The 13,377-nt window shown below is 40.7% G+C and overlaps 1 protein-coding gene across 1 annotated transcript in view; it reads right to left on the bottom strand.

The window, feature by feature from the left end:
• anapc1 (anaphase promoting complex subunit 1) overlaps nt 1-13,377 on the bottom strand; it is a 54,073-nt gene that overhangs the window by 29,125 nt on the left and 11,571 nt on the right. The window contains exons 11-21 of the mRNA XM_053620614.1: nt 11,368-11,463; nt 11,091-11,181; nt 8,943-9,008; nt 7,733-7,870; nt 7,034-7,171; nt 4,609-4,669; nt 3,055-3,242; nt 2,818-2,892; nt 2,262-2,527; nt 1,396-1,487; nt 1,063-1,211 (exon numbers count right to left, since the gene is read on the bottom strand). Coding sequence (XP_053476589.1) covers nt 1,063-1,211; nt 1,396-1,487; nt 2,262-2,527; nt 2,818-2,892; nt 3,055-3,242; nt 4,609-4,669; nt 7,034-7,171; nt 7,733-7,870; nt 8,943-9,008; nt 11,091-11,181; nt 11,368-11,463 — 1,360 coding nt within the window. The remainder of the gene's footprint in view (nt 1-1,062; nt 1,212-1,395; nt 1,488-2,261; nt 2,528-2,817; nt 2,893-3,054; nt 3,243-4,608; nt 4,670-7,033; nt 7,172-7,732; nt 7,871-8,942; nt 9,009-11,090; nt 11,182-11,367; nt 11,464-13,377) is intronic.

Genomic DNA, 13,377 nt, shown 5'->3' with positions numbered 1-13,377 from the left:
GGTTTCGGTTTTCAGCTGCAATGACATTAAAAGTCATTCTGGTTATGTTAGCGAGAAATGTATGCACTGCTTCTAACCAAGACTGGAGTCATCAACCACATTACTGTATATACCAACCACAGAATAAAAGGGAATGCTACCTCTGAATGTCATATCAGGTAAAGAAGAGGAGAAAAACGCAGATTAAAATTAAAACGACACCGCAACAATTCCTCTAAAGCAATGGAGTGGCACATCAGAACATTTGTTCTTTTTTTTTTTTATTATTCAGAGTGAGTGGTAGAGTCAAAGAGAGTTAATGGACACTAATCTTTTGTCAGACCAGACAGAGGGTTAAATGGAATATACAGAGAGAGATACCGGGGTAAACACAATCCGTAATTGCACGCTGGCTTGACAGCGCCTCTGTGCAGTTGTGCGTCATCTCACTCGGCCTGATGGGTAGAGATGCCCACCCCCACCCCAGTGATTCAGTCCTCCATTTCCATGGCTTAAATTACAGCAAGAAAACTTTAACCATACAAACATACAGAGGCATCTCACATTTTTCCCCTACTTATTGACATATGCACAGTGTATACACAGTATACGTCTCTCTCTCTCTCTCTCTCACACACACACACACACACACACACACAAGATGGACATGTCTTTGGTGGCTCAGGAAGGAAGCAGTATTAGTAAAATGTCATTATGATTAGCTAGGAGCAATATATCATCTAAAATTCTTGACATTTACACAGAACACGGTGTCCGAAATTAGGGGCATGTGACCAGGTTAGAGTTCTGTCAAAGCACTGACCTTCATTAGATTGCGTTTGATTTGTTTGAACATAATATCTATAAGCTTACCACAATGAGAAAGCTTACACTGGAGATATGAACTTTTTTTTTCCTTTCCTTTCTTCCCTAGTACAGCTCTGTACAAGCTCCACCGTTAGGCAATTCTGGATACCTATACTTGCAAATCAGATGCTGAACATATTTATATTTTAATCAATACTGTGAGAACTGTATGAACTTTTAGGGCGAGTTCTTAAAGTAGAAATCTGTGGGATTTACCAACACAATCAGCTTGGTTCTTTCACAAATACCAGGCAGGTAGGGGAACGGAGGCACTTCCTGTCCCCGCAGACAGCCGCTGAGCCACGCAAATACACAGGGCACTTCACCAGTCAGGTACACCGGCCAGCTCATCAACTCCATCTGAGCTTTAGAGACACACACACATCCGCACAGAGCATTTGTTTAAACAGCAACGACTGCAGCACTGCCCAACCCTCAAACCTGCAACACAGAGAATAACCCAACTTGGCTCTTTGATTCATTGTTAACTGAGCAGAGATGCCTTTAGCTTCTAATGAGGGGACCCCGAGCCATTGATCACGTACTTACCCTGATCTATCTTGCAGGTTTCCTTGAAGCTTTTGATGAATGAGGGGTAATCACGCCAGTACAGATCAATGTATTCCTCCTGCTGCAGGTCCCTAATGAGTTGAGGAGGGCAGGGGGATTAGTGGTGGACACCGTCTGATCAGAATGTTCGCGCGGGCCGAATAATCGATATGCAGCCTGATTATGAAACCATAGTTAGTTGGAACACGTAGTAGGTTTTATTACAAGGACAAAGGCTATGCACTGGGATAGTAGCGCATAACAATGAGGAATTCTGATTCTATGGAACCTTTTGTTAAGATTGCTTTAAGTGTTTAGGAGTTGCAACCCCCCACAAATCTTCTAACAGGCTCAGAAATCACTTTTCATTATCAAACTACATTTATTAGCTCAAATCTTTTCTTACACTCAAAAATATTTTGCCTTTGTATTGATTCTACATATTTCAACCAACGACCCATGAAAGCTACAGCAACAGGCAAATGATTACTGAAATCCTTTAATCCTTTAACACTTAAACATGCATACTGAAAAATGTGTGCGTCCTTAATAAAGCAGGGTTCTTGGGACAAAAGCACAAAATGGGTAAGGGGGGAGGGGGGTGGGCTTCCAGCCCACACACACAGTAGCACACTAGAACTTACAATAGGACCCACTCAAGCTTGTGTTTATGTTGAACACAAAAGCAAATCAAGCTCTTGACATTTTTTTTCGTAACAATTGGGCAAGATGGCTCATCTGACCAGCTACCCTTAACTGAAATGGCAAAGCATTTTAGTCACCCCACCATTTTATTTGATTAACTCCTCTTACTTTTATGAAAAGTATGGAATATTCAATAAATATTGCGATGCAAGTTAAGATACCTGGCCAGCTGTTGCAGGAGGCCCACGAGGGCACGGGCACCACTACGCTGGAGCTCGTCCAGTTTTAGGTCCTCGTAAAGCAGATGGAGCACATAGAAAAGTGCTGGGATGTGGGTGAAGAGCAGAGCTGAGGGGTCCAGCTCAGCTGCTGGCCCGCTCTCATCCATGATACCAGCAGACACTTCTGTATGCAGATCACACATGCCTGGGGCTGGATACACGGACACCTGGGAGTGGTAGTCTGAAGTACAGAGGTATGTCCAGTCCTTGATGGAACACGTTTGAATGTTATAGTGGGGGAAAATAAATATGACAGCGATTAACACTGCAGAAATGTACAGAAGCCATCAGAAAACTAAAATTCCACATTTAAACTTCAGTTTTCTCAAATCTCGGACAGATTTCCAAAAGCAGCCTATTTTAAGCAAAACTTTAATCAATTAGATAATTTAGTTCGGTTTAAATCGCATCTTATTTAAATGACTGATTAAATTTAATCAAAGTTCTAGCACATCGGATATCAGCAAGTACTGGTCGCTCTGTTTCGAACACTTACTTCATCAGAGCCTGTATCTGCTGGACGTGCCTTCTTAGGAGCAATTACCGGTGAGAGGGGCACTTCAAAATGGAGCTGTGGAGGCAGAGGCTCATGAGTCAACATCAAGGATTAGAGACCTCTGTGCATTTCTCGCAGCACCCATCGCTACGACATTACTATGAAGCAATTACACTAATAACACCCGTCATCTCGTATATATCCTCAACACAAACGTTAGACGCAAACATTACTGACATTTCGTGTCCACGACAGCCGTTCCGTGTTGTAGCCCATTAATGTCATCAAGCACGTGACTAACAGATTCCACTCCTGATGCATGCTGGGACCTCCAGGAGCATTGTAGATATTGTACCACTTCACCAGCACCTTCATAGCCGTGTCTTTGGGCAGGATGAACCGGATGGCTTGTAGGCATCGTTTCACTGAAAACACATCGGGCATTCGTAATTTAATAAACCTAGACACAAACGAGAGTAGATTCCTCACTACTTCTTTCCTGACTATATCCGCTAAAAACTGTACATATATAATTAGTGTAATATATATTTCCTTCAACTTGACCCAAATGATAGATAACATTTTTTTATGCCGTGCTGTTCAGTACATGTAATACATGCACCCTTCAATTCTAAATAAAAATGAGGGGGTGAAAGGTTTAAGCAGAGCAGGTTGGCAGCAGATTGAAAAGAAAGCAGCTGAGGTATGATGAAAAGAACTGAACAAATATGGCTTGCTAGATTTGAGTAGGTGGAGAAAAATAGAGAGGGGAACGGTAATGAAAATAGATGCAATAGACGAGTGCGGGATGGAGGGGCTCTGCCAATAGTGGATTTACAGGGAACTGTTTGGTGACACAACAGGCCGTGAGGAGCATGAGAGAGGGCCCATTGTATCCATGCTGAAGGTAGGAGTGCAAAAGGATTAATTGTAACAGCAGGGAGTATGGAAGATATACCCGTGGTCAAATTTAGTAAGTTCAATAAAATATGAAAATCTACGTTCCATATTGTGGGTTGAAGATGTGTGCATGTACATTATTAATCATAAATAATCAAAAGAAGTAAATTACCAAGAGTGATATAAAGTTTCAAAACAGGGGGGGATCTTTATAGGCTAAACAAAAGTTTGGATAACGCTAAGTAAAATGGAGCACGGCCAAAGCGCATTTGTTGTCCATCAGCGTACACGGGGGAAAAAAAAAACCTGCATTAAATTCAATATTCAAACACAGTGAATACAACACAACACGTTATCTAAGCACAAGAGGCAATCAGGCTTTCTTAATGAATCTGCCAGTATCTTAATTGGCAAACAAACTCCAAAAGGTCAAAACAAAGCTGGTTAAAATGTCACTTTATTAGAAGTAGGGAGTCCTTTCTTCTAAACCAAATGCCCTATTAAAGAAGGACAGACAGGTCATAATATGCCATCATTTTTGAGGACATAAATATGAAGAGGCCAGGTCATAACAAAAAGCCAATAATGAAAGCATTACATCACACAACTGCACAGTGTGCTATAACAGACGACATGACTGGACACCTTGAATGTTTTCCATGTTAGAGCAGAAAATCCTATATTTCTGGAGTGTTTTCTAAATCTGTATGAATTACACAATGTTCATCGAGGGCATCAGCACAAGAGCTTTTAAAAAGACATGTTCCAAGGCTGAGAAAAGTGAGGATGTCAGTGATGATACGCAGTGATGTGACTGAGCACAAAATACAGGACCAGGTATACAATCTCACAAGAGTGTGTGTGTGTGTGTGTGTTCGTGTGTTCTCTAACCCAGTTCCGATGTAGCCACTTCAGGAATGGTGATCCACAGCATTGAGCCACTGCTCAGTTCCTGAAGCAGTAAAAGCCAAGAAAAGGACAAATTATAATCATGTAGAAAAATGGATGACAGAAAAAAAAATCTATAAAAACAATCCAATTACAGCCCAAAGGACCTAAAGCTATAACAGCTTTTTTTAAAAACCTGTTCAAATTGCATGTCAGTCAAAATCCATTAAAGATGGTTGTGGCAGGTCTAAAAGTAAAATACTTGTGGCAGTAAAACATGCTTCAGCAGTCCTGACAAATCAGGCCCTGCAGACAGAGCACGGAGCTAACTGAATTATGTCAACATCGTGACAGATTCCTGGTGCTCCAGGATGAGCATGCATGAATACATTTGCACAATTTTACTTCTATAATCTCAGCCTGGGCATCATAAACCAAGAGTAGTTATTAGCTTTTGAGGAAGAATATCATTTAGGAATAAAGTGGTGCTAAAACTTCTAGAGCCCTGACAATGCCACAGTCATCCACGGCACTGGTGTAGGAAATATGGCATTCCTCTCAGCATCAGAGTGACAATAATGGACATCTGTGCGCTCATGTATCAGGAAGAGGGCAGTCAGCATCACTGTTCAAACTCGCAATTATACGGCATGACCAGCAGTTTGAAAAGACGGAGTGGCTTCATGCCTTAGAAGAAGCATCTGGCTCCTCCCTGGCCTAAAATGTCATCATACAAGTCATAAAAATAGCGAGTAAAACAAAAATAAATGACACAGCAGGTCTGAACCTGTGCTTTCAGTAACTGACGGGTTAGATCTTCAAACTCCAGTTACTGTTGTGTGGAGTTACACATGGGTTTTTTTTATCCAAGTCTCTGGTTTCCTGTCATTTTCCAAAAACATGCCAGTGTGTGCAGTGTGTACTCTAAATTGCCCATAGATATGAATGAGCATATGTGTCTGTGTGTGATGCTGTGCAATGGACTGGCAACACATCCAGGGGGTATTTCTCTCTTGCACCATATGTTCACAGAATAAGCTCCAATCTCTGACCATTTCTTATTACAGAATTGCTTTAATTCATAGACATTGGTGGCATTTCCTGCAAGAACTTTAGGGTGTGGAGAAAGAGCACAATCGCTACACTAAATGGCCTACAGTATGTGGACACCTGGCCATTGAACATCCCATTCTAAAACCATGGACATAATCTTCTGAGAAGGCTTTTCACTTGATTTTGGAGCATGGTTGTAGGGATTTGTGCCCATTCAACCACAAGAGCAGAAGAAGGCCTGGCATGTTTCAGTTCATCCCAATGGTGTTCATCCCAATGGTTGGAGTGCTTCCACTAAAACCTTGGCAAACAGTGTCTTCACGGACCTCGCTTTGTGCACAGGGGCATCGTCATGCTAGAACAGGTTTGGGCCTCTTAGTTCCACAGAAAAGAAATCTTAATGCACAGACATTCTAGTTAAGTGTGTGTTTCCAACTTTGTCGCAACAGCTTGGAGAAGGCCCACATGGGTGTTAAGGTCAAGTGTCCACACACTTTTGTATACAGTGTAAACCATATAGTGTAAACAGGCAGTATATAAACAGCCTTTGTACCTTAGCTCGGGGAAGGCCCACATATGGGTGTTATGGTCAAGTGTCCACATACTTTTGTATACAGCGAATACAGGCAGTGCATAAACAGTCTTTGTACATTAATCACACTTAAAAACAACAACACTTTTCTACGCCACTACAGGTTACACAATCAAGACATTTTTGTAAATTAGTATTTGAAAAAAGTCCACAATATATACAAACGTGTGTATAGAAAGTGCGATCTCAGTGGATTTCTACAGATGTTACGTTTCACTCACATACAAGACACAAAATTAATTAATTTAAAAAAAAAAAAAAAAGATACTGCATGTAAAGCAAGCTTGGGGTGACATACGGCGTTACATTTTACATGCATCCAACACAGGTGGTATGGATTGAGCCACTTGGAAGCATAAATGCTCATATATGTAGAAAAAATGCTTCAGAGATTCATGCTTTCAGTTTTAGAGGATTCAAGAGGGTACACAAATTTTAGAGCACCAATGCTTAATATTAATATAAAAGTCCATTCATCTGTCCATGATGCTGTAATTCACCGTTACAGTGCATCACTAGTGGCTGCAACAAACATACATACATATATATAATTATTTTTATTTTTTTTGCATGTGTTCTATACAGGTTGGTTTTCATATGCATTTTTATTGCCATTGCAGCAAACTGAATGGGAGAGGATATGAATCAGTGACTCCCACATCTGACAACGTAAATGCTCAGCTCTCAACCCACTTTTTAAAAAGGTTATCTGGTCCCCTGGCCCAATATCAGTGAAATAGAAGTGTGTGTGTGTACGTGAGTGAGTACTGTTTGCTGGCTGACCAGTGTGAGACGGTTGCTGACTGGGTCTCGCAGGGCCTGGATATGCGGCGTGGCCTGCTGGAACGGTGAATCCTCTAGCCATGATGACTCATGGTGCTGCACTGTTCTCATCTCTGACACCGGGGAAGGCATGTCGGACTTAACGCCGTGGGAAGAGATGGGTGTGGGAGGTTTGGATAAAAACATGACACCTTACATTACAACATCTATAAGGCATCGGACACGACTGTGACAGCGTTACAGAAATGGAAAAGCACAGTCGGAAAAGCCACAGCGAATGTAATTAGTGTAATGTAAAACTGTCCTTCATATTAATTCAATTTGCTCTAAAGCTCCTTTCCTGTCATCTTATACTGATGCTTATTTCTGTTTTCGATTTACTTTTTTTTAATATCAATTTAATATAATCTCCGATGTCATCTGCGTTAAGAAAAGAGCAAAGCTTTTCGATTTCGTCGTTTAGACAGCCTTTGATTAACGAAGGCGAATTTGGTTGAAAAGTAACTCTAAATTTAAACAGATCATTCTATTGATCCAGACCTCAGACCTATGGAGTGAACAACAATTGCATTTATCACTGTACTATTAAACATCTGCATGTCAGGACTTTTCATGCTTCTCTCATTCAAGTCATGAGACAAATTGCTTTTAATAAATGTTAATAAGATTGTTTCCTCTGGAAAGGTCCCTGTTACGTACCTCCTCGAGCCTGCTCATATGCTGGACAGTTGCTTTTGCTGGAGTGCTCACGTTCTCCAGCACGGTGTTTAAGTGTGGCAGGGGGGTTGGCAAACTGAAGGTTGGTGACAGAAGACCACGGACATACACTTTGCTCACCTAAGGAGAAGAGAGACAACTTCAAGTGAGCTTCATCTATGGCCAGCCTCAGCTGTGACATCATCAGCCGTCTCAGCTGCAGGAGGACAACGTGTGTACAATATAAGCCTGTCATTTTCTACTGAATATAATCAGTGTCATGACAGTGTAGTATGTATAGTATACATTGTTCCTTTATGCAAGATGTATCAATATAACACTGTATAAACACAGCCATAACTGTAAAACCTGTGACATCTAGGACCTGCCAATTCTAGACACAAAGAATCACTGAATGATTTAATTCCAGACACAAAGCACCAGAAGAAAAACCTTCTAAATTACAGACGACTTTAAGAACTGCATGCGGAGTATCAAAAACCATTAGGCCAACAGTGCAGATCAATGAGTCTACTTGTAGTCATATTAGAAGCTAATCTGTTTGCAGCACTGACACAAAACCAAGCTGGTTTTTATCTTGCAAAACTAAGTTAGCTAGTTACAGCGCATACACATTCCTGTGTGAAAATAACCGGTTGTGTGGTTGCAGTGTGCATCTGTAGAGACAGTGATAAGAAAACAGCATCACTGTAAACGAGACTAGACTTCATGCAGTCAGGAACTCCAGCTTTCTTGTTGGAAGATTATGATTGGAAGATCTGATGTGCTGTGTTTCACTTGATGTGGGGTTTAAATAAAGATTACTTTGCAGTTTCTATACCGGTAACTGGGGACTGTTACCCAGCTTTGACAACTACAGTTATGACTACAACACATTTACACACTTCACTCATTACTATTTCGAATACGCCGTCATATTCAAATAAGCAGCGATGCCAAATGTCACAGTAAAATCACATTTGGTGACGTAAATCTCACTTCTGAAATGATTACGGTCACTGATAAAGAAAACTGTTTCGAATTACGGACGTCGGTAGACAAACATTCACTCTGCAGTATAGGATCCGTTTGAATGAATGAATTTATTTTGATACTCATTTTTAATACAGGTTTTTGGATAGACATAAGTACACAGAGAGAAAGTTAGAACACCACATATGATATGAACACAACATGGCACATAGAAGCTCACCCGTGTGACTCCTGTGTATAACACCAAGCTGTTGTTGGTCTCTAATACTAGCAAAGCATCTATGTCCTATAAAAACAAGAATGAAAGTACACACATAGAAACTAAGAATAAGGAGTGGGGGCTGTAAGAAAGATAGCATCACAATTCATAATTTTTTTTATTAAACAATATACAGTATCTTACAAAAGTTAGTGAACCCCTCACGTTTTTGTAAATATTTGATTATATCTTTTCATGTGACAACACTGAAGAAATGACACTTTGCTATTTTGCTGTCCCCTCAAAATAACTCAACACACAGCCATTAATGTCTAAACCACCGGCAACAAAAGTGAGTACACTCCTAAGTGAAAATGTCCAAATTGGGCCCAGTTAGCCATTTCCCCTCCCCGGTGTCATGTGACTTGTTAGTGTTACAAGGTCTCAGGTGTGAATGGGGAGCAGGTGTGTTAAATTTGGTGTCATCGCTCTCACACTCCCTCATACTGGTCACTGGAAGTTCAACAGGGCACCTCATGGCAAAGAACTCTCTGAGGATCTGAAAAAAAGCATTGTTGCTCTACATAAAGATGGCCTAGGCTATAAGAAGATTGCCAAGACCCTGACACTGAGCTGCAGCACGGTGGCCAAGACCATACAGCGGTTTAACAGGACAGGTTCCACTCAGAACAGGCCTCGCCATGGTCGACCAAAGAAGTTGAGTGCACATGCTCAGCGTTATATCCAAAGGTTGTGTTTGGAAATAGACGTATGAGTGCTGCCAGCATTGCTTCAGAGGTTGAAGGGGCGGGGGGTCAGCCTGTCAGTGCTCAGACCATACGCCGCACACTGCATCAAATTGGTCTGCATGGCTGTCGTCCCAGAAGGAAGCCTCTTCTAAAGATGATGCACAAGAAAGCCCGCAAACAGTTTGCTGCAGACAAGCAGACTAGGGACATGGATTACTGGAACCATGTCCTGTGGTCTGATGAGACCAAGATAAACTTATTTGGTTCAGATAGTGTCAAGCGTGTGTGGCGGCAACCAGGTGAGGAGTACAAAGACAAGTGTGTCTTTCCTACAGTCAATCATGGTGGTGGGAGTGTCATGCTCTGGGGCTGCATGAGTGCTGCCGGCACTGGGGAGCTACAGTTCATTGAGGGAACCATGAATGCAAACATGTACTGTGACATACTGAAGCAGAGCATGATCCCCTCCCTTCAGAGACTGGGCCGCAGGGCAGTATTCCAGCATGATAACGACGCCAAACACACCTCCAAGACGACCACCACAAGAAGGTGAGGGTGAAGGTGAGGGACTGGCCAAGCATGTCTCCAGACCTAAACCCTATTGAGCATCTGTGGGGCATCCTCAAAAGGATGGTGGAGGAGCTCAAGGTCTCTAACATCCACCAGCTCCATGATGTCGTCATGGAGATGTGGAAGAGGACTCCAGTGTCAACCTGTGAAGCTCTGGTGAACTCCATGCCCATGAGGGTTAAGGCAGTGCTGGAAAATAATGGTGGCCACACAAAATATTGACACTTTGGGCCCAATTTGGACATTTTCACTTAGGGGTGTACTCACTTTTGTTGCCAGCGGTTTAGACATTAATGGCTGTGTGTTGAGTTATTCTGAGGGGACAGCAAATTTACACTGTTACACAAGCTGTACACTCACTACTTTACATTGTGGCAAAGTGTCATTTCTTCAGTGCTGTCACATGAAAAGATATAATCAAATATTTGTGAATGGTGTACTCACTTTTGTGAAATACTGTATGTCATGATATTTAATTATTATGTCATGATAACTGAAAACTAGGACCACAAAGAGTAATGCTGCTTTTATTTAAAAATAATAATAATAAAAACTTCTGGAAAAACTACGATTAATAATAATTTTACTTAATATGAACAAAAAAAAACAATGAGGTAATGCAATTTCTATAAGTTGTAACACTTAGATGTTATAGATGTAATCTCTCTAACGGTTTGTCATGAGCTTTATAACCGTCATCTCTGTGACACCTATGGAAATAATCTCACCGTGTTTTGAACACTGACCCTAATTCTACAGGCAACTAAACATACAGATTTTATTTCTGATCATTTCAACAAGTTCACATTTAATTTTGTTTCCGTTTGCTACCTCAGGCTCATTTCCTTACCTCCAAAGGTGCGGCATCTTTGGCCGGAATGGAAGTAACTGACGCAAATATGAGTTGGGAAGTTTCGTTGCTTTCAAGAAACTTGACACATCTGGAAGAACCACATGAGAGTGAACAAGAAACCTGTGTAAAAGCTAAATCGAACCATTATACGGTTTAGCCAATAAAGCGTTTAGCCAATAAAGCGTTAAAACATTTTTAATAACAAAAGCAACAATTAGAGGGGTTTTTTTTTTTTTTTTTTAAAAAGTGGCATGGAAGCGGGTGTGTAGCTCACCTGAGCTGCTGGTGGGATTCAACAAGGAAGCACAGGTATCTGTTCTCACACAGGTCAGAAGTAATGAACACTTTAGATGCCTGGCAACTCTTCTCCCTAAGCAAATGTATAAATTAGGAGCACATAATGATTTCATTTATGCAGAGCTTTTCGAACATAAGGTTGCTTTAAAAAGCCTCGACAGAAACGACAACTAATTTTGTTTACAACAAAACTGTCCAAGATAAACAGAACAAATAAACATGACAAAACATGTCCGCAATACATGAATCAGAATTAATAGATTTGATAGAATAAATATAAACAAAGGGAGAAAATAAAAGACGAGGACAGGAGCAACCAAACATGAATGGACGGGGGACATGAATTGGAATGGTACTGTGTGTACAGATGTGTTTTTAGTTCAGCTTTAAAATCTGAAACAGAGGTCACCAAGACTCTGAGGAAATTATTTACAACGGGTGGCTGATATAACGTTAAACATCCTCCTACCTACTGAAGCTAATCTAAAACAAGGATCTAATGCTGCATTCGACTAGATAAAGTAATTTGCAACAGCTGACTGGAAAAACCCTACACAACCCTGAGTTCAGCAAGTGACATCTAATCAACAGAGCTACTCGCAGCATCAACAGCAAACAAACAGCACTTCTTACTTTTAAATTACTTGACTTAATGCTGTATATACACAAGTATTTGCTTTAGATCAATCAACATACAGGCATATTAGCTTGCTAAATCTATAACACTGACTATACAGTTCAGTGTTTTAAGGAGGAATGTATTCATCACTCATCACAGTTAACTGGCTTGATTATTGTTTACAAAAAACAGACATAGTGGCGTCCATATTTCTTTCCCACTTTGTAGTGCTGAGGCACAGAGGTCAAAAATGACAATTTAAAAGTTCAGACTTTCGAGTCAAGTCGAGCGCTGCGCAAGTGTGTGTGCAGGGATGAATAGTCAGAAATGTACTGTGGTGCAAGACCATAGATGACCTTGATGGTTATTATAAGAACTCTGTACTAAATACAGAAAGGGACAAGTCACCGGTACAGTTTATAGAGAGTGGGAGTGACGTGGGCTGATTTTTGTGTGACTTATGACCGTTTTGAATTTCATGTAATTTAGTGTGAAGTTCAGCAGGAAGAGCACTAAAGAGTTAGAGCAGCCAAGACAAGAGCTGATGAAGGTATGAACTAGTGCTCAGTAGCTTCGCTGTTTAATATAGGGACGAGTCTACAAATATTGCAAAGGTATAGGAAGGTAGTCTTTGTAAGTGAGCTAATATGAGAACCAAAATTAGGTTATGAGTCACAATAATTACACCAATATTACAGACAGATTTAGGGTTTAATCTGGACTTCAATATCAATGCAGGTCAGAAACAGAGGTCACCAACAAGACCGACTGAACCACTGTTTTGTCAGTTCTGAATCAAATTGGAGTTTGTAACACCGTGGATACAGATGGTATTAAAAGTGAGGATGGAGGAAGAGGAATTGCAGGGCTAGAAGTGATACGGCTCTCAGAACAGTGTCATCAGCATAACAGTGAAAACCGAGGACAACTATGGGACTGGAAGGAAACCTGGAGCTTATGACAGCCCAAGAACTCATCCATGTGAAACCTGTTTAACTTAGCACATAGATTCTATGGTTAAGTTTCTCATCATCACCTTGTCTTCAATCATTTTCACACTTTGATCTTATTTTCTGAGATCATCGAGGTCATACGTAATGCTACCTGAATCATTTTTTTTAATGAAAGTACATAAAAGGTCTGTTTTAAATGAAAGAAGAAGTGAACTTAATGCTGGTTTAGCAAATTTTACCCAATTTACAACTTAAAGTATAATCCAAATAAGAGGTCAACCATTTTATAACAGTCATTACTTTAAGTGAAAGCGAAACAATTTGGTTAGAGCATTTCCAACGACACTTTATAAAAACAGAAGCAGAAATACTGCTTTTTCTTTCGAAAGTAAGATCTCATCTTTGCAGTCATAGC

This window comes from Ictalurus furcatus, chromosome 3 (assembly GCF_023375685.1).
Source record: "Ictalurus furcatus strain D&B chromosome 3, Billie_1.0, whole genome shotgun sequence".
NCBI classification, from domain to species: Eukaryota; Metazoa; Chordata; class Actinopteri; order Siluriformes; family Ictaluridae; genus Ictalurus; species Ictalurus furcatus.
Note: the sequence above shows the minus strand (reverse complement) of the source record. Positions and strands in the feature narration are given on the sequence as shown.